At 33.1% G+C, this 24,740-nt stretch overlaps 2 protein-coding genes across 2 annotated transcripts; one reads left to right on the forward strand and one right to left on the reverse strand.

Annotated features, from left to right (window-relative positions):
* Positions 1-938: 938 nt before the first annotated feature.
* LOC113000769 (HMG1/2-like protein) lies at positions 939-24,191 on the forward strand. Its single transcript, XM_026127524.2, has 6 exons — positions 939-1,037; positions 3,714-3,758; positions 3,882-3,962; positions 4,058-4,129; positions 21,527-21,571; positions 24,126-24,191. Exons 1-6 carry the CDS (start codon positions 939-941, stop codon positions 24,189-24,191), a joined length of 408 nt encoding a protein of 135 aa, XP_025983309.2.
* LOC100796207 (uncharacterized protein At4g06744) lies at positions 5,358-7,452 on the reverse strand. The gene has a single exon (XM_003555814.5). The coding sequence runs from the start codon at positions 7,027-7,029 to the stop codon at positions 5,665-5,667; it is 1,365 nt and encodes a 454-aa protein (XP_003555862.1). The 5' UTR covers positions 7,030-7,452; the 3' UTR covers positions 5,358-5,664.
* Positions 24,192-24,740: the final 549 nt, after the last annotated feature.

The raw sequence follows: 24,740 nt of genomic DNA on the forward strand, positions 1-24,740 counted from the left end.
TCTCCCCACTCCATAGTTACCACCAACCAAGAGTGCACCATCCTTCAATTGGTTTTCGTTAACTTACCATTAAAAACTAATAAAAGTCACTCATAATTCACCCCTTTATCTAAGGCGCATGCACACATATATTCCTACGCATAGACTTTTTGGTATAGATTACATTACAAGTGATCCGTGTTATATCTTAAGGACTCTTTTTCTTCTTTGGAAGCTTTGACTTTCATTTCCAAATCATCCTTTTCTTACTCCAGTTGTGAGATTTTTCTATGAAGCCAAATCTTCTTGCCCAAACTTTAACATTTGATCGCTTATAAATTATCTAACAATTCATCACTTTAAGGTTAAAGCATGATATAGACACAAATAACTAAAAATGATAGACAATTATTCTCTCATGTTTCAAAGGAAAAAAGGGCGTGCCAATTGCGAAGAAGCTAGCCTTTAATTTTTTTATAAACTGTGAGCTATAATGTCCTTGCAATTACAGTATGGTAATTGTGTATTAAAACAAAATGCACTCATTTTGACTTGTTTCTAAATACTATGAGGAGGAAGTATATGAAAGAATCTCGTTGGATCTCAACATTAATAAAGAGAAAGCAAAAGGCGTGGTTCTAGAGCTTGCAGAAAATAGGTTATCTAACTATCTAATTCAAGCCATGGCACTATTAACACAGTTACATCGTCAATATACACAAACTGAATGCAAGTGCTTTACTATTATTCCCAAAAAAAGGCAGAGGGAAACACGAACCTGTGTGAGTTACTCGTGCGACGTACTGTTGGGTGTTTCACAATTGGAGATCTAGTGTGTGGTAGATGGAAAACACAAACTTAGCCTGAAACTTCAACAAGAACAACATTGTCATCACAAGCATGGTCGTGGAAAACATGCAGTTAACACGTACCTTGGGTTGATGCTCACAGTCACGATAATGACGAACGCAGAGGGAGAAGAGAAAGCTTTTGTTTGTCAGTCAGCAGAGCGCGCGGGGGAAAGAGGGTTTTTGGCCTTTGGGTTTTATAAAGAAAGCGTACGGTTAACATCGGTCTTTTTTAAAACTGCTGTTAGTTACCCAAACTTATTTATGGAAATGCCACCTTGTGTTTGTTGACATCGATTGTTCCAATAACCGATGTTAACTGTACGATGTTAAATCTATTAATTCTAGTAGTGAATAAAACCATGCTTTCGATTTGTGAGGGAAGGACACGGTTGAATTCATTTGTGTTGGACTATTGGTTAATGATTTATAGTGGATTATGATTGTTTCTTCAATCATATTCTTTTATTTATTTATTTAGACCACATATTTTTTTTAAAAATAATTTTATTCAAATTAGATAAAATTATTATGAATAACAAAGATCAAGATCGACTTAAGTTGTTTCAGAGCGGATAAATGCACCTCATTTTAATAAATTCACATATTATTTTTCTTTTAAAAAATTATATTTATACCCCTAATTTTATGTATCTAAACCCTTGAATTATTCTCATCCAAGTGTAAATAAAATGCATTCCTTATTTTAATAAAATGATGAGTATTCATCTTAAAACTTTTATACATATTTTACATTTCTTAATTTTTATGTATTTGAATTATTTTCTCATTTTTATTAGTCAAATTTATTTTTTAAATAGTTTGTTCCCACGAATTTCAGAACTTAGATTTGAGACTGATAAAAATTGTATATCAGAATTTGAATTTAAATTTGTAATGATTGATTAATTCAAACATTTCATTCGCCCACTTAATGATATTTCTTCGGTCATGAAATGATTTAATTTACATGTATTTCTTCTTTCCATGATAGTGGTCATGTGGCGGATGTCAATTAGGTTTGTGCACATTTCGCACTCGGAAAGAGGCCAAGCCCACCAAGAACTTGTGTTTGGAAGAGTTTGGTAAGGTGGCATTATGCGCGCACCACCGACTTTAAAATGGAGCACATATTGTGGTTTTCGAACTTTGTAAAGTAAACCCCAAAATTAAATAGAACATGCGAACTCTTTATGCGGTTTAATTTATACATATTGTAAACCACTTATAAGATCCACTTCTAACTTAAATGGATGTCCATCAGTTCAGTCCTGTCGCTATATAATTTATACTTGGTAAGAGCCAAATGCAAAACGTGATTTAAAATTGAACCATCTTGGACTTTTGTGAAATTACACAAATATTTCTGCCTTATTAATATTTATAGTAATCTCTCTTATAGGAGAGGTTAGTGTAATGTATGACAAAATATAATTGTATAATTTTTTAAAAATTACAAGAGAATTAGTGTAATATATAGAAGAGTATGTCTGTGTCTCAAAAATTAAGAGTAGTTAATGTAAGAGTAGATAGAAGTAGGAGAAATTGGTGCAATTTCATAAAATCTCGTAGATAGTTAGTATCATTTACTTTTATTTAAAAGTAATATCAATATCTAAAATTGATTTAATGAATGTTTGAAATTTTTGAAAAATAAGAAATTTTTTAAAACTTTTAAAAATATGAAAATTAAATTTTTATATAAAAAAATATATGTGAGAGCAAAGATATTTTAAAATTCATTAATGTAATTTTTATCTTCATTTAGTTATTCAAACCAATCAAATTAATTTGATTTAAATTGATAAAAAAAAACATTTAACAAATTAAATATGATCATTGAATTTATTTTTACCTCAACTCCAAATGATACTATAGGTCATCACCACTGTTTTCCATCAATTGGAAGTTTTGACTTATCATTTTCATGGGACTTCAACTTCAAAGTGATTGAGCTTCGTGGACCGTTGTTACAGACTGGCGAAGACCATATCAAAGACTATTAAGGAGCCCATAGCCATATGCAAGTAATTTGGGCTGCATCACCTGTCTTAGCTAGCCCTTTTCTCTGTATACATTAATTTTTCATTACAAAAAGTGACATATTTTTCATATGACGTTAATTTTTATAAAAAAAAAATTGTCACGTCAAAATTATTTTATACAAATGTTCCCAAGTGACTGAATTCTTATGAATAAATTAATTTATGTACTATGTGAAGGGTTTGCACATCCATTCAATCATAATTTTTTAGGGATGTAAATGGGTGGTGTCCAAACCAACACAATTATATTTTACATATTGTATTGAGTCATTGAGGTGGGTTGAGTTTTTCTAGTGTATCCAATTGGAAATGATTTACACAACAAGTTTTAAATACGATCAAAATCAATTCAATCTAATTATATAAGAAATATACAATAAATAAAATAATGGTCTAATATAATTCTTTTTATGTGTCCTATGTGAGAGTTTTAGTGATAAAAAAGTAAAAAAAAAAAAATGGAGTTGTAAACCAATTTTAATAACTTTATTAATACTAACTGAGTTGTAAAACAATGAACTAATAAAAACTAACTACTAGCTTATGAAAATTAAGAAGTAATGAAGCAATACTAAATTAAATTACTAATTTTGAGATATTTTCTCGTTAAAATTAAAAAAAAATGATATATTTTTTTAATTACTCAACTTGATGATCCAATTCCATTAAAGTTAGGTTAGGAAGTTAAAAAAAAATCCCAAATCAATTAATTTTGAGATATTTTGACAAAGTTACCTTTTATATGTATAGAGAGAGAGAGAGAGAGAATTCAACCGCATTGGAAGGCTATTTGACGCTATTTTTTTGTTCTTAATAGAATTTCACTGTGAACATATTTTAGGTCGGTAAAGCTGGTGGTGACAAATGGAAATCGCTGTCTGATGCTGTGAGTATTAAGATTTTGAGAATTATTTTTCATTATTAGTTTTTGCGTGTGGTCCTATATGATTTAATTTATTGACCATATCTACTTTTTTGTAACCTAGTTTGCGTTAATTTAATGTTTCAGGAAAAGGCCCCCTTCGTTGCTACGGCCGAAAAGAAGAAACAAGAGTATGAGAAAACTATTTTGGCTTACAATAAGAAATTGGTGAATACTTTTTACCCTATACTACTTACTCTTATTTTATAGTATAATGTAATGTAATGCAATAATCGATTGAGCTTGTTATTTTGATGTGTTAGGAGGGGAAGAATTCAGAGGAAGACGAGTCTGACAAGTCAAAGTCTGAAGTCAATGACGATGAGGAAGATGAGGTAGATTGAGATATTTTCTCGTTAAAATTTTTTAAAAAATGGTATATTTTTTTAATTACTCAACTTGATGATCCAATTCCATTAAAGTTAGGTTAGGAAGTTAAAAAAAAATAATCCCAAATCAATTAATTTTGAGATATTTTAACAAAGTTACCTTATATATATATATAGAGAGAGAGAGAGAGATAGAGAGAATTCAACCGCATTGGAAGGCTATGCTAGGCGAACTTGGAGAAACTCAGATATCAGTCTATAGAAGCACACCAAAGTCAACACTCTCCAAGAATCCTGTGCTAAATTACCAATCCATTTCAAATACTTAGCAGTTCACCTTGAACACATCATTCACATTCATTTCGGACAAATCAAAAATCAATTTTTCTATTGGTCTTTTGTCAACATCGATCAAAGAGAGGGGAAAAAAAGCAAGACACAGGAAGGGGAAGAAAAACTGGAATCCAAAATGGTTCTTCTTATTCGTCAATCGTGTTATCTTAATTTAGCAAAAACTAAAGCCTTGATGACCCTTACAAAAATACAAATAGTTTTTACTAATAAGAAAAGGAAAAAATAAATCATTCTCGAAACAGCGCAGTTGAGAGTTTTGATTTTTTATAAGCTAACTGTTATAGCTACGATGCTTACGTTTGTCTTTGCATTGACATTAACTATTAGTCACTTGCAAAAAAGAAATCACTGTGATCGACTTTTATGGCGTTATACTATGAAAGAAAATCTTCAGTCTTATACATCAAGCAAATTAAAATTATCAAACAAACACTGCATTTACTTATACACCCAAATTAATAAATTAAGTTTATGTTATCATTTCTCATATTTTAGTTAAACCTTTTATTCCGACGAAATATTTTAGTTAATTCAAACTTGGCTGCTAAATGAATGACTTAAGGCCTGACAAGTAAACGCCTGAAATCAATATCCGAACTAAACCCTTATCTTCTTGAATATAATAACACATCCTTCTCTTTATAAAAGAGAACATGACTAAGACATTTGACCATAAGAAACTGATGTTGATAGAAATGGGGAAGGGACGAGCAAAGAACAAAGAAAAATAAAGTTGTAGTGTACCAAAATAGAGAGTTAGTGAAAGACAAAGGCAGCTTTACCACTTTAATTTGCTTTTAGCAAGACTCATCAATCCATCATGTGTTCGACCCGAAACAAACAAAATTCGATTTGAAAGATCACATATTTAACACAACCCTTCATCCAAATATATACAGTACCAATTTTATTCGACGTTACATTTGAATGACACCAAACTTGTAATAGTCAAGATGCCCAATTCCAGGGCAGTACTTATTCATGGGCATAGATAAATACAAAATAACAACAGCTAATCATGAAAGAGAAATATACTAACATAACCGCGTTAATAACATGAACCCGAGTGAACCAAGATTCGAAATCCCCTTGAGAGAGATGTTTCCATCCAGTGAGATATGTGAAAAACTAAAAATAATAATAACAACACAAGGGACTAATATGAGCCATCCTATGATATCTGATCATCACAATCTCAAGCGATGTGGTTTGAGAGCGTTGTAAGTCACAGGCTCAGAAGGTGGAGCAGGGGGCTTGTTGCTCTGTGTCCCCCAGTGGGATTTACACGGGACGTAGTAAAATGAATTCTGGTTAGGGCATGTCTTCTTTGTTTTGTAAAACTGGTAGCATTCTTTGGGTGATTTTTGGTCTGGAAGCCCCGGAATGCAGTTTCTTGACACATCCAAAACCTTGGACTTGATCAAACTCCAACACGAAGGTCCAATTTCCTTGAAATAATTATCCGCCAAAGAGAGATTCCCATTGTTCCGGATAGAAGGAATTTGACAAAGGTTGTCCGGAACACAACCGTAGAGCTTGTTTTGCGCCAAATTAAGAAACTGAATGCTCTTCAAGCATCCGAAGGAGAGCGGGATAGGGCCGGTCAAGAGATTTTTGCTTACGTCAAACACGACGACCTTCTTGAGGTAACCTATTTCGAAGGGCAGACACCCTTCGAAATGGTTCCCCAAGAAGAGCACCTCGGTGAGACTCGGCGCGTAGCCGAGACTCTTCGGGAGTGACCCGGAGAGTCTGTTGTTGGCAAATGTAAGGTACCGGGCCGGCGTGGACCCGAAATTCTCCGGGAGGCACCCGGTGAACTGGTTATCGTTGACAAAGATCACATCGAGGTCCCTCTGGAAGAGTTTCGGGTCTATCGGCCCGGTAAGCTGGTTGAACCTGAGGTCCAGGAAGACTAACTGGTTGTTCTGAATCGCTTGCGTGGGGAACTGGCCACTGACTTTGTTGTTACTTAGGTCAAGCTCGAAGAAGAAAGGGAAGGTCGTGATGTTGTTGGGGAAGCCACCGGTGAAGGAGAAGTTGTTGGAGTTAACGTGGAAGAATGTTAACTCGGGTATGCTGTCGACGAGACCCGTGAGGGGCAAATTGCAACCGTCTTTAGTGCTGAGTTTTGCTCCGTTTAGGTCAAGTCCAGCCACTGCTTTCTCTTCTGAGTTTGGATATGTGGCGCATCGTACCCCGTTGAAATCACACGTGTCGGTGTTCTCGTTCCAGCTTTGCGTGTAACAGTCTGGATCATAGATTAGGGTTTTGAACTTGAGAAGCACTCGACGCGCTTTTTCTAACCGGCTCAGTGGTTTTGGTGGAGGAGGTGGGCAATATGCAGGGGAAGATGGAGAAGGAGAAGGAGCAGGGTAACCACCACCACCACCACCACCAATGATGATTTCAAGTGTTTCTCTTTTTTCTAATTCCGGTTCCCCTAATGCTTCACTTTCGGATTTTGCAATTGCTACCTCTTGGGCTACTACTACCACCACCCAAGAGCATAATAAGAAGGTGAAGAAAATGGACTTGGTTTTTCTTGCCATGGTGTTGAATGAAAATTGAGAGAAAGGGGTTTATTGTGGCCTTATCGAGTTGTTATTTGTGGGATGGACTATATATATATATATATATAATTATTATCGTGTGTGTGGAAGATTATTGGATTTGATGGAGCTGAAGATATTCTTCTTCACTCACTCTATATAGTGAGAAGCTGTTGTTAAGCTTTCTCTTTCCGAGAAGGACAATGATTTGTTGTGATCCAGTGGGTAGCCAAGTTGACACGTTCTCCATCGTTTTGTGAGCCAAATACTACCAAAAGAAAAAAGAAAACAGTGCAACCACTACAATAGATTAGATTTGACTCATAATTTTGTTTTCTGGGATATTTTGCAATATATTTAGTATTAGTAAATATTGTAAACTAATCTAGATTATTTTGATTAATTCGAATTAAATTGTCAAATTTGCCGAGGACCTTGTAAGAATTAATTTGATTGATAGAATAGTAATTACATCAAGTCAATTTAAAGGAGCTTCATGCTAATATGAGGATACGCTAATGTATATATTGTTACTATATTTATCTGTGTGGTATCCAATCATATCAGTAAAGATTGAGATATGATTTGGGAGTTATTTTAGGAAGGTTGTTTAGATGATTTGTATATATCTTTGACTTTGTTATATTAGGAAATATGTAATCTGATAGCATAATTCTAGAAAAATTTCGTGGGAAGTCAGTAGCTAATTCTTGTATATATTGTACACAGTGGTTCAATCAACGCAGGCAATTCAAGAATTTGGCATGGTATTAGAGCCATGGCAGAAAATAAAAAGCCTCATACCGATGGTACCAAGAAAACACCTTCTCCTTATGATCTAAACTCAAACGACAACCCTGGGAACTTGATCACACAAGTGCAGCTGCGGGGTGAGAACTATGAAGAATGGGCCCGAGCAATGAAAATCTCGTTGCGTGCCCGGAGAAAGTGGGGCTTCATCGATGGAACCTATGAACAGCCTGACGATGGCTCACCAGAAATGGAAGATTGGTGGACTGTTCAATCCATGCTTGTGTCGTGGATATTGAATGCCATTGAACCCACCCTGCGTTCAACCGTGACATATGCGGAAAACGCAAAAGATTTGTGGGAGGACATTCGAGATCGTTTTTCAGTTGTAAATGGTCCGAGAATCCAGCAATTGAAAGCGGAATTGGCTTATTGCAAGCAACAAGGGATGACCATGGTTTCCTACTATGGCAAATTAAAGACACTTTGGGACGAGCTCGCGAATTATGAGCAGATCCCTCGGTGTTCATGTGGAGGATGCAAATGTGATATTGCATCCAAACTCGAAAAACGAAGAGAGGAAGAGCGGGTTCATCAGTTCTTGATGGGCTTGGATGATGCGAGTTATGGTACTGTGCGGTCTAACATATTAGCTGCCGATCCTCTACCTTCATTAAATCGAGTATACGCAATTCTAGTGCAAGAAGAAAGGGTGAGAACAATTAGCAGAACAAAGGAAGAGAGAGGAGCAGTCATGGGTCTTGCAGTACAAGCAGGACATAAAAGTAAGTGGAGAGGAGAAATCAAAGACAAATCGATGGTGTATTCTATTTGTAGGAAAGCAGGACATGATGATAAGAACTGCTTCCAAGTCGTCGGATATCCTGACTGGTAGGGTGATCGCCCACGAAGTGAAGGCGGATCTAGTGGCAAAAATCAGCAACGAAATGGGACTTCAGCTGGACGTGGCAGAGGAGGCATGGCCCGAGCTAACGCAACACACGTTGAGAAATCTGAGCTGCCTGGTTTAAGCAACGAACAGTGGCAAACTCTTGTTGAGATGCTGAACAACCGTAAGACAGATGAGACTGAGAAAATGACTGGTAAGCATCCTGATAATTTGTGGATAATAAACATTGGTGCTTCTAACCATATGACAGGGTATTTGAAGAATTTATGTCAACAAAGAACAATACGAGGATGTCCGGTGGGATTGCGTGATGGAGAAAAAGTAATTGCCACCAAAGAAGGGACGGTGATTCTTGATGGGGGTCTCAAACTTGAAAATGTCCTTTATGTACCAAACTTACAATGCAATCTTATCTCTGTGTCACAAATGATTGATGAAATAGATTGTGTAGTCCAATTTACAAAAAAATTATGTGCCATGCAGGACCGCACTTTGAAGACGCTGATTGGAGCGGGTGAGCGGAAAGATGGGCTTTATTTGTATCATGGTGTTCGAAATTCCAAGGCTTATCATACCAGTACAAAATATGACCTTGATATCTTGCACAAACGCATGGGGCATCCATCCTTTAAGGTTGTTAAATTGATCCCTAATGTAACTAGTAGTGGTAAGCATTCGAATAAAGTCTGTGAAATATGTGAAAGAGCAAAGCAGACAAGAGAAAAATTTCCCTTGAGTACTTATCGTGCATCAGGAATTTTTGATTTAATACATTGTGATCTATGGGGTCCTTATAGAACTCCTTCATCATGTGGTGCATCCTATTTTTTAACATTAGTAGATGATTATTCCCGTTCTGTTTGGATATATTTGTTGAGTGAAAAGAGTGAAGTGTCTCAAACAATGATAAATTTCTTTGCTCTAATTGAACGACAATTTGATAAACACGTTAAAGTGATTAGAAGTGATAATGGAACTGAATTCACTTGTTTGAAACAATACTTTCTTGAACATGGCATTCTCCATCAAAAATCATGTACTGGCACTCCGCAACAGAACGGAAGAGTCGAGCGGAAACACAGACATATTTTAAATGTAGCAAGGGCTCTAAGATTTCAAGGGAGACTTCCAATTCGCTTTTGGGGTGAGTGCATTTTAACCGCAGGTTACTTGATTAATTTGACACCATCGCCCATCCTTGATGGAAAAACTCCATATGAACTCGTCCATGGAACCTCTCCTTCCTATGACCACTTGCGCGTGTTTGGTTCGCTTTGCTATGCACACAATCAAGATAGAAAGGGAGACAAATTTGATAGTAGAAGTCGTAAGTGCATTTTTGTTGGCTATCCATATGGTCAAAGGGGATGGAAATTATATGATTTAGAGAGAGAGGTCTTCTTTGTCTCACGAGATGTAAAATTTGTTGAAACAGAATTCCCATTTGAAGAATCAATCAATAATCCTTCCCCAACATCACTGGTGCCCCTCATTAATCCATGTATGGATGGGGAATGCATGGTTGAAAATGGCCATGATAATGACACAAATGCTGACGTCAGGGGGGGTGCTAGTGAAGCAAGCAATGAACCCCAAAGCTTTGCACCACCACTAGAAACACAGAATTGCATAGATGTTGTACAATGTAGTAGTGAAGGACCGGAAACAAGAAGCAACATTCCTCCCACCTCTCCACTTGGAAAAGGTCATCGGATCAAGCGACCGTTTGTGAAGTTAAGTGATTATGTGACCAACACCATGATCAAGTTGAGCCCATCTACCTGTTCCTCCGCTTCATCACATGATTCAGGTGCGCGTTATCTTATAGCTCACTATGTAAATTGTGATAGATTTTCAACAACTGATTGAGCGATGAAGATCGTTCCTCTAGTTGTATGTTACTCTGGAGTCTGTGGTCTAGCAGAAATGAGAAATTGTTGATATGACTATGGATAATATTGTGGATGGAAGGCCACCAATATAAAACATTCAATTCAATCATTGAAGCTTCAAAAAGGTGTTAGGAAACTTCATAGTTAAGTACAATTTTCATTAAATATTTCAAAATAAAAAAATATAGAAAAGAAAAATATATTATGCTAACTATGTTCTACTTTCCTCTAAAAAAAATTATGTTTTACTTGTTTTTGTTGAGCCACTGTTTAATTAATTAGCATTATAGTTTGTTGTTAGGTGAATGCTAAATATTTTTTTTTTCAAGATGTATCCATGTCGTAGGGTAATTAAGAAAAAAAAAACTGGCACATAATTAAGAAAAGGTTTAACTATTGCTAGCTACCTGGAGGAATATTTTTAAGATTTCGTGAATATTCGTATTGATGATATTGTTTCACTTTTAAAATTGAAATGATTAAGATAAGTGCCAAAAAAATAATTTAACACTAATCAAAATTTTAAATTATATCAAAACATTTTTTTCCAAATGTATGTATTAATTATAGAGTAATAATAATAATAATAATTGTTATTGTTAGAAATAATTTTTTTAAGAAATTAAAATTGTTTACATTGTATAATAAATCAACGATAGTTCCTTCATCCTATATTATAATTGTCCGTATAATTTTTTTTAAATTTTTAATGTAATATTAATTATTTTTTTATATCTCTTATATATTAATGATAAACTAATATTTTAAAAAATATTAATAACTAACTAAAAAATCTAAAAATGAATTAATGATAATGTAAGTTTAATTTTCTAAAATTATTATTATTTTATCTATTTATTATTATTTTTTAGTTTATGAAAATAATTAAGACAACAATTATTTTGGGACAAATAGAGGACTTGAGTTATCCATTTTATTTATTAGAATAAAATGTTAAAATTACGTAATTATAAATATTTAATGAATGTTTTCACAGTTCTTGAAAGAAATTAAAAAATATATAAAAAAATAAAAATATATTATGTTAATTATGTCGGTTAGAACAAAGGATGAAAGTTTGAAAAAAAGAAAGAAAAAAAAGGCTTCAAGTCCCATATTACTCAGGATAAACACTTGAATAGTGTTTCACTCCCTATATATAGAAATCTCATTTTTTCATTTTTCCTTACCCCAGCTGAGAAGCATTTCCTCAACTTTTCTTTCTCTCTCCCATATTTCAGCCGATGCATTTCTGGCAAACTTCTCCCTGTTTCTTTTTGTCGCTCTAAAATTTTCAATTGGCTATAATAGTGACTTTTTAAGTCATATTTTTCGGTTGACTATAATAGTGACTTTTTAAGTCATATTTTTAGTTGGCTATAATAGTGACTTTTCAAGTCATATTTTTCGGTTGGCTATTAGAGTGACTTTTCAAGTCATATTTTCGGTTGGCTGTTAGAGTGACTTTTCAAGTCATATTTTCGAGTGGCTTTAGAGTGACTTTTCAAGTCATACAAGAGGGTGTAATTCTAGAAAAGGTTCCCTCAGTGCAGTGGGAATCTTATACAATGATCTGGGCTGTTTTATCCTGGGGACGTCGTGGTTGATAGTCTGTTTGCACAATTTTTTGGCAGTGCCACGAAACGTCTTAAAGAAAGCGACATTGTCCGTGACTCAGTCAGTAATTTTTTCAGTCTGCCATAAACTATTGTTACAACAATTTTAAGACGGTTTCGGTTCTGCTATGGCTACCGTAGATATTACTGGCTCGAACAGCAATGACCTCAACAAACCTTTTAGGTTTGAAGGGTATCATTTCAAACGTTGGCAACAAAAGATGATGTTTTCTTTAACTATGAGAAAAGTTGCTTATGTTTTGAACACTGATATTCCGGTGGTACTTGAGGATGCTGAGAAGGAAGTGAAGGATAAAATGACTATGAAATTAGCTCTTTGGAATGAAAATGATTACCTATGCAAGAATTTCATTCTGAATGGGTTAGCTGATGATCTCTATGATTATTATAGCCCATATAAGTCTGCCAAATTAGTTTGGCTGGCTTTGGAAAAGAAGTATGATACTGAGGAAGCTGGGACTAAAAAGTATGCTGTTAGCCGCTACCTCAAGTATCAAATGACTGATGATAAATCAGTAGAGTCTCAATCCCATGAGATACGGAAAATTGCTCATGATATCATATCAGAGGGTATGACATTGGATGAGCAATTTCAGGTTGCTGTCATCATAGACAAACTGCCTCCTAGCTGGAAGGATTTCAAAAACCTTCTCAGACACAAGACCAAAGAATTCTCTTTGGAGTCTCTGATCACACGTTTGCGCATTGAGGAAGAGGCACGCAGACAAGATCAGAAAGATGAAGTGTTGGTTGTGTCTCACAACAACATTAAAAGGAAGAACACAGGTGCAGTTCTAAAGCCTATTGGCAAAAACTTTAAGAATCAGAACCGCAATGTGAGCAATACCTCCAACTGCAACAAGAACCCCCAAGGGTCCAACATGCTAGACAACATCCACCTGCCAAGAATAATCTCGGTGAGCCATTCCTCTGCTACAATTGTGGCAAACCGGGACATATGGCACGTAAATGCAGAAATCCTTCAATGACAGGTGCTCCCCAGGCTAACATGACTCAAGAGCCATACATAGTTGTGATAACATAAATCAATATGATTGGAGGATCAGATGGATGGTGGGTAGACACTGACGCCTCTCGCCATGTCTGCTATGATCGTGCTATGTTTAAAACATACACGAATGTTGAAAATAAGAAAGTGTTGCTGGGTGATTCCCACACCACTACTGTTGCTGGAACTGGAGATGTTGAACTGAAGTTTACCTCTGGAAAGACTTTGATTCTCAATGATGTGATGCATACTCCAGAGATGAGAAAGAATCTGGTTTCTGGTTTTCTTTTAAACAAGGCTGGGTTTACTCAGACCATAGGTGCAGATTTATTTACTTTGACCAAGAATGGGGTATTTGTAGGGAAAGGGTACGCCACTGATGGCATGTTCAAATTGAATCTTGATATTAATAAAGTTTCTCCTTCTGCTTACATGCTGTGTGATTTTAATATTTGGCATTCTAGACTTTGTCATATAAATAGTCGTTGCATATCTAACATGAGTAACTTAGGTTTTATTCCAAAGCTATCTTCTAATCACTTTGAAAAATGTGTTTTTTGCGGTCAGTCTAAAATAACTAAGAAATCATATAAATAAGTAGTTAAAGAATTTAAGCCATTAGATTTAATACATTATGATATATGTGAATTTGATGGAACGTTGACCAGAAATGGAAAACGATATTTTATCACTTTTATTGATGACTGCTCTGATTATACATATGTATATCTTATGAAAAATAAATGTGAAGCACTTGACATATTTAAGTTATTTATAACAGAAATTGAAAATCAATTCAATAAGAAAATTAAGAAACTTCAAAGTGATAGAGGCACAGAGTATGATTCCAATTTGTTTAATGAGTTTTATAATTTGCATGGAATCATACATGAGACGACTGCTCCATATTCAGCTGAAATGAACGGTAAAGCTGAAAGAAAGAACATAACTTTTACAGAATTAGTTGTAGCTACTATGTTGAGTTCTAGTGCAACATCTTTTTGGTGGGGCGAAATTTTGTTAACTGTTTGTTATGTGCTAAATAAAATCCCCAAATCAAAAAGCAAGACATCTCCCTATGAGATATTAAAGAAAAGACAACCAAATTTGTCTTATTTGAGAACTTGGGGATGTCTGGCCTATGTAAGGATCCCAGACCCTAAGAGGGTTAAACTTGCAAGTAGAGCCTATGAATGTGTGTTCATTAGTTATGCTATTAATAGCAAAGCGTATAGGTTTTATGACCTAAACGCAAAAGTGATCATAGAGTCAAATGATGCTGATTTTTATGAAAATAAATTTCCTTTTAAATTAAGGGATACTGGGGGTACTTCATCCAATTATCTTTCTGCTATTAGTAGTGAAAATCTTGCACAACCAGAACAAGATATAGAGCCTCGAAGAGGTAAGAGAGCAAGAATTGCTAAAGATTATGGGCCCGATTATATGACTTATACATTAGAGGAGGATCCATCAAACCTCCAAGAAGCTTTGTCTTCTTTGGATGCTGACTTGTGGCAAGAAGCCATTAATGATGAGATGGATTCTTTAGAATCTAACAAGACATGGCATTTAGTAGACTTGCCTCCTGGTTGCAAACCAATTGGTTGTAAATGGATCTTGAAAAAGAAACTAAAACCTGATGGTACTATGGATAAATACAAGGCTCGCCTTGTAGCCAAGGGTTTTAGGCAAAGAGAAAATGTGGATTTCTTCGACACCTTTTCACCAGTCACTAGAATAACATCTATTCGGGTGCTAATATCTCTTGCTGCTATTCACAGTCTAGTGGTACACCAAATGGATGTTAAAACTGTTTTTTTAAATGGTGAATTGGAAGAAGAAATCTATATGGAACAACCTAAAGGGTTTGTGATTCATGGACAAGAAGATAAAGTCTGCAAGTTAGATAAATCTTTGTATGGCCTAAAACAAGCACCTAAGCAGTGGCATGAAAAGTTTGATAACTTAATAGTCTCGAATGGGTTTAAGGTGAATGAAAGTGACAAATGCATTTACTACAAATCTGTAAATAATATTTGCACTATCATATGTGTATATGTCGATGACCTTCTCATATTTGGTTCAAATATTCATGTAGTGAACGATGTGAAATCATTGTTGTGTAACAACTTTGATATGAAAGACCTCGGAGAAGCAAGTGTAATCCTTGGTATTAAGATTACTAGGTCAAAAGAGAGAATTTCTCTGGATCAATCTCACTATATTGAGAAGATCTTAAAGAAATATGACTACTTTGACTGTAAAAACCTGCTAGTACACCATATGATCCAAGTGTAAAACTGCTTAAGAACACTGGTGAAGGTATATGACAAACTGAGTACGCAAGTATCATTGGCAGCCTTAGGTATGCCACTGATTGTACTAGACCTGACATAGCCTATGTTGTGGGATTATTATGCAAGTTTACCAGTAGACCTAGTATGGAGCACTGGCACGCTATTGAAAGGGTAATGAGGTACCTTAAAAGAACCATAAACCTTGGATTACATTATAAAAGGTTTCCCGTTGTACTTGAAGGATACAACGATACAGATTGGAACACTCTTTCAGATGATTCCAAAGCAATCAGCGGCTATATATTTAGCATAGCTGGTGGGGCTGTTTCTTGGAAGTCAAAGAAACAGACTATCTTAGCTCAGTCCACTATGGAATCTGAGATGATAGCACTAGCAACTGCTAGTGAGGAAACAAGTTGGCTGAGAAGCTTACTTGCAGAGATTCCTTTATGGAAAAGACCGATATCAATTGTGTTGATCCATTGTGATAGTACTACGACTATTGCAAAAATTGAGAACCGTTATTACAATGGTAAGAAACAACATATACGTCGTAAGCACAACACTGTTGGAGAATTACTCTCAACAGGAGCTGTTAAAGTGGATCACGTACGCACTGATGATAATTTAGCAAATCCTTTGACGAAAGGATTAGCTAGAGAGAAAGTCCATAACACTTCTAAAAGAATGGGACTATTGCCCTTACTATGATGATCATTCATGATGGTAACACGACCTAAATGACTGGAGATCCCAAGAACTAGGTTCAATGGGTAATAACAAGTTATGAAGTGATATGAGATGAACATGCTGTTATAAGTGAAACCAGCATGATTCCTGAAGTAACAAGAGGATGAGTTATGAAAAAAAATTCATAATTCTTAATGAGATCTATACTTTACGTTGAGTGGAGTACCTAGGCTACAGGAGTACTCTTGATAGACTCACTTATGTGAATGTTGAAGTGGGGGCCGCTTCATATGAAATTTTGGGCAAAAATTTCTAGAGCGTTCACTATACCGGGATAGAAATGCATGGCCTTTAACGCACGGGCTTTATAGAATACACCTATGAAAAGGTTGTGTGTGGTTTGATGTCAGAGATAGAGTTCAAGACTTCGAGTCACTCTAGTAAAATCTAAATCTTACTCACTATGCAAAGGTTCAAGCTATATGACACCTTTGTTTATGCACAATTTTATGAAATCCTCGAAAATCTTCTTTTCAAATTTCAAGTGGGGGATTGTTAGAACAAAGGATGAAAGTTTGAAAAAAAGAAAGGAAAAAAAGAAGAAAAAAAAGGCTTCAAGTCCCACATCGCTCAGGATAAACACTTGAATAGTGTTTTACTCCCTATATATAGAGAGCTCATTTCTTCATTTTTCCTTACCCCAGTTGAGAAGCATTTCCTCAACTTTTCTTTCTCCCTCCCATATTTCAGCCGATGCATTTCCGGCAAACTTCTCCCTCTTTCTTTCTATCGCTCTAAAATTTTCAGTTGGGTATAATAGTGACTTTTTAAGTCATATTTTTCGGTTGGCTATAATAGTGACTTTTTAAGTCATATTTTCAGTTGGTTATAATAGTGACTTTTCAAGTCATATTTTTCGGTTGGCTATTAGAGTGATTTTTCAAGTCATATTTTCGGGTGGCTTTAGAGTGACTTTTCAAGTCATACAAGAGGGTGTAATTCTAGAAAAGGTTCCCTCAGTGCAGTGGGAATCTTATACAATGATATGAGTTGTTTTATCCTGGGGACGTCGTGATTGATAGTCTACTTGCACAATTTTTTTGGCAGTGTCACGAAACGTCTTAAAGAAAGCGACATTGTCTGTGACTCAACCAGTAATTTTTTCGGTTTACCATAAACTATTGTTATAGCAATGTCTAATGATTTTGCCTAACGATCTAGAACTTCCAGGCACACAACTCTGTTTAAGATACTGTACTTACAAAATAAGCCTTAAACCACAACAGATTACCGAGAGATAACCTATCAAATAATTTCAGTTCCTCATAAGCATGCATTGCCATTCATTTAATCCTGCCAACTCAGTTTCACAAATATAAGGTAATGAATAATCTTCCTGGCTACATCGTAGGGATGATGAAGAGAGAGAGAGAGAATAATTGAATTGAATTATATATGAGACTTTTTAAATATAAATAAATGTATGTTAAGAAATCTCTCTGGGTAAATATAATTAAATATTTAATAATAATATTCATTGTAGCTTAGTTGATATTTTTTTTAAAGTTCTTTCTTATGCAATTATATGCAAATGAAAAAAAAACACTTTTTAAATTACTGAATAAGAGAACTTGCAAATTGAAAGTTGTAAAACGTATAAAATCCATGCAACAACAAAGGATTCAAATGCATTATTAGACTCGTGAAATACTTTGTCCCGTGAGAGGCCAAAGACAGAGGAGGACTGATATGATTTGCGATGCTGTAAGATATCTTGATTGCACAAATAGTTAACCAATTTATTATCTCTTCAAGCTTTTTTTTGAATAAAAAAGAAAGAAAATATATAACAATAATATTTTTATAAAATATATATATATATATATATATATATAATAAAATAAGTAAAAGGAAGAAAAAGGTAAAAAAATATTTTTATTCAAATAATAGGCGATAATAAAAATAATTTAATCTGATTAAAGAATTAATTATACAGATCACACCACATCACTAAAACTTAAATTATTAAAATATTATTTATTATGAGATTTCTTTTATATCTTTTTTATCTTCTTTTTATTCCTTTCTACACAATTAAAAACTATCAAATTCATTATACTCACCTAAATACATATAAAATATTTCGTTAATAATACATGTAAAATAAGAATTTAATCAAAACCATTATTTTATATATTTATAATATAATGAAAATTATTAGATTATCAATAATAAATTTATCCATTTTTTGGCTTAAATATCCTTTTATACCTATAAAATAGGTTTTTATTTTATATTAATCCTCTAATTTTTTTTAATTTTAGTCCTTTAAATATTTTTTTTTTCAATCCCTACTCTCAAATAATAATATTAATCAATGACATAACAATAATACTAATTATTCATTAACTTGTCATGTCATAAAAAATATAACAAAATAATCACACATTTTGTTTTGTAAAGTGTATTTTTCAATTTTTTATCAATTAATTTGACGCCATTAATTATTTTAAATATATGAGGTTTTAAAAACATTATTTATCTGAAAAAATTATAAATAACTAAAATATCAGACTTCTTAATAACGAGGGAAGTCAACCGAGTGTCAATGTTAAAGAACAAAATGTTATTTAAGTTTTTTTAGATACCTTTCATAAATACCCTACATGTGGCACTATAAAGAAAAAAAAACGTTATATCCTAGTAAAAAAATGTCGGTATTAAACTTGTTTTTATCAATTAATATATTATTTTTTTATTCATAAGAATGAGATTGAAGAACCAAAAGATTTACTATAATTCGTACATTTTATTTAATTAATTCAACTAGATGTTTTTAAAATAAATATAATAATTATTTTAAAAAATTATTAATATAAATATTTTTAGTTGTTTTACTCTAATATTTTGATTGATCAATAAAAAACATTAAATATGTATAGTAAATGATATATATGTGCAGTAAAAAAATGATATCTGAGTGTTTACTAAGCAAAAATTTCTCTCTAATTAAAAATTTATACATCCCTTTCTCTATATAAAAGTGTAAATTATCTACTTTGTCAGGCCTCCATTATTCATTTTAATTTTCTCTTATACTCACTTTCATTTGAATATTTTCTTTCATAAAGTGAGACTTCACTCTCTCAACATGCATCAATTGGTACATTTTCTAATACTTTTAATATCATCGAATGATTTAATAAGATGTAACTTAGTTAATATAAAAAAACCTATAATTTAATTTGAATAATAATAATAAACTCCGTTGTTTAGTAAGTTTAATTTAATGATATACAGTAATTTTTAATTTAATTTAATTTTTTTTGGAAGAAATAGATTCTTCAATAATTGTATGAAAGAAGAAAATTGTAACATGGCTGGAAAAAAAGTTGCAGCATGTAATGAACACCTATAGTTTCAGATATAAAGAAAATGATATTTTCTTTTGATAGAAAAATATATTATTCGAACGAAAAATATTTTTTTATGTTTTTGTTAATTACTAGAATTGAAATCTGTGTAATACATGATTTTTTTTAATAAAAGAAAGAGTGAGAGAAAAAATGCTAAAAAAGATAAAGTATTTAAAATTTTTGAAAAACAAAAATAAAATGTATTAGAAAAATAAGAAAATGGAAATATATATATATATAACAAGTTTTGTTTGAAGTTTTTTATGTATGAATTTGTACTCCTATTTACATACGAGGACCCACTCATGACATACTAAGACTTATGTCTACAACCTACTTTTTGTAGTGGCCTAAAAATACTTTTTATATAAGGATATAGATATTAATTATTATTACCACAAGCACTCCAGAGCAGAAGTGCTGAGGAATATTCATGTCAACTAATTCTAAAACTTTGTTTTATCAATATTTTCACGAGCTTATATAATATGTGACAAATTAAAAAATCCAACTACGACCAACGATCAGCTAAGTGGAAGAGTCAAGTCTTTTATGCACTAGTTTCAATAGTGCTTGATCCAGAGATTTCAGCTGTATAAATCTCTAAACTAATCATAATTCACCCAATTATACAACATATTTAATGTTTTTTTAGGTTTAAATACGTTTTTATCTATGATATATACCCATTTTAGATATCTAGTCTCTAATAAATTTTTCCTTTGAATCAGGTTCCAAATATTTTAAAAGTTTTGTCTAAGGTCATTGCCGTTAGTCAAAATTTTTTATATGCTTACATGACCGTTAACCGGACACGTAAACATGTAACTTGTGATGTCACATGTAATCTTTGTTTGAGTGAGATTACACGTAAAAAAAGTTTTTTTTTTGTAAAAAAAAAGTAAAAACGACGTCGTATTATTTAGGTGGTCTTGTACCCTAATTTCCTAATCAACGGTGCATACATCTTCTCAAGGTCCACCCTTTTGCTGAAAAAAATTGTCCACCCAAAGGTACCCTCCGCCTCTCAGCACCCTGTCCACATCCAGTAGCAGGAAATTCCATCGCCGTCAATGGAATCCACTGATTCATAGCGTGCCTACATTGCACCAAATCCACAACGCCGTCGCACAACAGCAACCGTTGTTGCAGCGACACAAGGTGGAAGGGTTTCAACAACGTCGTTTTGCTAAAGCTTCTTGCGGAGGTGGAAGGGTTTGTGGGGTTTGAGGGTGAAGTTGAGGAAGGAGTCAACGATGACATGCTAGTTGCTTCATCATTACCATTGTAGTAGTTTTGTTGTGTGCTTCCTTTGATGGCATCGTTGTGGTGGCTACGGTGGTGTCGTCTAAGTGGTTCTTGGTGATGACGATGCAATGTGCGTGTGGAGCCATTCGGACAATTCCGACAATACATGTGGAACAACCAAGTAGACTCTTAGAACATGTTTTGGTCCAAGCCTGAACTCGTTTGTCAGGTTCGAGGACTCTGGTGATTATTTGAAAGGGTGTTACCGTGGGGATGCGGGGTGTGATGATAGGTTTCAAGATCTGGGGGATGTGAGATTTGGGTTTGGGAATGTGAGCTTGATTAAGGGGAAATCTAGAAGCTTTTGTGAAAGGAAGTGTTTGAGGGATTGTGGGTGTGGTGGCTTGAGTTTTGACGAAGGGAGTGGGGTGTGCAGGAATTTTTATGGGTTGCTTTCGGATTTTGATAGGAAGGTGGTGAAAGTGAGGGGTTTTATGTTAGGGTTCCAAAGAGGGATCGGGTGGGAGGAATAAGGGGTTTGATAGGAAGGTTTTGAGTGGGGTTGTTGTGGTTTTGGGGGTGGTGGTGATGAGTTTGTTGGTGATGGTGAAGAAGAAGAGGGGTGGTGGAAAAAATGGGTTGGAGGAGGAGGAAGATGAGTTTGTGCTTGTGTTGAATTTGAAGGATGTGGTAAGAAGTTTTTAAAAATTAAAAAAAACTTTTTTCTTTGTGTAATCCCACTCAAACAAAGATTACATGTGACATCACAAATTACATGTGTACGTATCCGGTTAACGGTCACGTAAGCAAATAATGAGTCCCGATTAACGATAAAAACCTCATACAAAACTTTCAAAATATTAGGGACCGAATATGTAAGAAAATTTTATTAGGAATCAAAGGTCAAAAATGGGTATATATCATGGAACAAAAACATATTTAAATTTTTTTTATTGTTTGAGTTTTCTTTCTCCCAAGAAGAATTAATGTATTTATATATGTAAAATTTATTTAAATTAAAAATGATTTTATAAAACTTAATTTTGGTTAAAATTACTTTTCAATCGAAGTAATTTATATCTAAATGTTTTAATTCAAAAACAAAATTAATAATAAAATTAAATATAATTTTTTTTATGTAAAGAAAAATTGGACTAAATTTACATTAACTCAAAATTATTTTTATGCAACATAAAATATATTTTTTGGGAGAGACAATATACTTTAAATGTGATTACTTAAATCTCGAATTTAAGATTAGTTTCATAGTCCAAATGATCAAAACTTGTAAAAATATATCAGACTCTTATCTTATCGAAAAGTGAAAGATGCTAATTATGGTAATTTACTGAAACAAATATTAATTTTAACCTCAATTAATTTTTGAACGTTAAATCAAATATGTAAATTTGACAGAGGATCTGTCGGTATAGCCATGTAGGGGCTTATTTTATTGTCAACCTGAAGACCTGTACCTACCAACTAGTGATACCCGTGGACTTAAATTGACCTAAACATTATCAATAATTTAGTACGTTCAAAGGTTGTTAGATTGATTTTGTAATTATACTTTTACTTCTTATACTTTAATTTATATGTGATTTCGACATTTAATTTTTATTATTCGTATTTAATTCATGTAATTTTTAATTGACATGATTAAATTCTTACATAAATTTTGATTAGTCACTCTAATCAACATTTTGATCTTCTACTCAACCAACTAATCAAATCAGATAAGTAAGTTCCCTTGACAATCATTAACAAGAATATAAGTTACGTTACATTAATTTATGTGAATTGTCAAGGGAAAAATGCATGTTAAATATTTGAATAAAAAAAGGGCTTCATATCTTCCACACATAAAGCTTCAGCAAACTCATTATTTATCGTGGAAATTAATACTACATTTTTTCTGAATTAAAAATAAGCACGAAATGAAATGAAATAGACATGAATAGAAGAATCTCGGTTTAATTGTATTTTTGGTCTATCAAATATTATTTTTTAAAATTTTTTTCTGTAATCATATTTTTTCTATTCAAACAACTCAAACGACCTTGCTTAAATGAATTAAGTTTAGTATTACTTAGATCAAGGACTTGGTGTACATATATTATATTTTTTATTAATCATATTATTAACTCAAATTTATTTATACAAATATATATTAGTATATACTTACAATTAAAAAACATATGAATACTTCTATCTAAATATAAATATAAATACTTACAAGTGAAAATGTTGCTGAGCAAAAGAAAATTAGTCAAGCAAGAAAAAATGGTCCTTCACCTTTTTTTTATTTCTAGCTGAAGATATAAGGACTGAAAATTGTTAGATATTCTACTGAAAAAATAGATGTGGTGTTTAGAGTTGGCATTGGTTGCCATTCATTTAATTTTATATCAAGTGAGATGTGCACGGTAAATGAAATTCGAAAATTATGCGTATGACGAGCTTAACTATTTGTTGATCCTACTTAAATATGTTATGATTGTGGTTGATATAAGTTGGGAACTATATTTGCAAAAAGATAGTAGAATTATTGATTGAAAGGAAGCTGCTTGATGATGCTTTGAACTATATGGACCTGAGTGCTTGAGGCAACTTAAGAAATGACTTTCATTTGCTTTGAAAAATAAATGTTTGATTGGTCATTAGACTGACTGTCGTGGTTCAGAACCACATAATATGCTATACATGCGTCTGATGTAATATAGAAAATTTAATTTCCTAATTCCTCAATATTAATGAAAGTAATTAATTTAGTTGATTGTAATAAATTTATTTTAAATTTTTATATATTTATTTTAAATTATCATTATCATTAATATTTTTTCTCTTTTTTACTGTTTTAATAAAAAAAAAATTCTTTTTTTAATGAAAGGTATTTCTAATTTAAAAATAATTAATATAAAAAATATTAAAGATTGAATCTTATAAAAAAAATAATTACCAATTTAAACTTAAATCTTATAAATAGAAACAGATAAAGTAATATTTTTTTCTTCTAGGCTCGACTATTCAAGTAACCTCTTCAAGTATGTACAGTAGTATTATGATATTTCAAGGTCATGCTACATATATTTTTTTAGCTTTCTAAAATCATTTATTATGATGATTTAATCATTTACTTATTTCCTTCTCTTCTCTTAACTTAGCAACATAGAATTTTGAGGATTAGATAACAGCATCTTTTAGGGATTATTTTGGATTTATCGTTCTTGTTTCTGATTTATAGTTAGCAGTTTGTAGAAATGCTGTCCCATGCTTACAGGCTTGTTCTGATGTGTGCATAGATGCTTAAATAACACTGTCTCCTCTCTAATTTTAAAAGTTGCCCTTAATTTCCTCCAATGAGAGATGACTATGAGCTAAACTTCAATCCATTTTAGTATAATCGGATCCAAGAGAAACCACATTAGGCTAATGATATCTCGTATATAGAATTCTAAAAGCTGAATTGTTAGTTATGAATACAATGTTAAAACTCTAGAAGCTAATTAGAACACGATCAACGTGGCAGCTTTAAGTCGTTCATGCTATCAATGATTTTCCTTCTATTTTGCCTTCACATTCCCACACCCACCACCTAAGTATATGCAAATTGCCAACATTGGGGGCAGAAATATGGAGATTAATAACAGTTTAAAGAGAATAGAGAGGTAGATATCTATATGAATCTGTTCTATGTTCAGTTCAACAGTCAACACCTCTTCTGGTGGGAGAAATTTCTGTCTGTCCCCTTAACAAATTCTGTTGATTTCTGAAGCACAACATTCTTGAAATTAATGACTTCTTGAACTTAAGAGAAAGACCTCTGCATTCTAACCCCATTCAAGCTACTCCATCATTT

The sequence above is a fragment of the Glycine max genome, chromosome 20 (assembly GCF_000004515.6).
Source record: "Glycine max cultivar Williams 82 chromosome 20, Glycine_max_v4.0, whole genome shotgun sequence".
Lineage (NCBI taxonomy): Eukaryota > Viridiplantae > Streptophyta > Magnoliopsida > Fabales > Fabaceae > Glycine > Glycine max.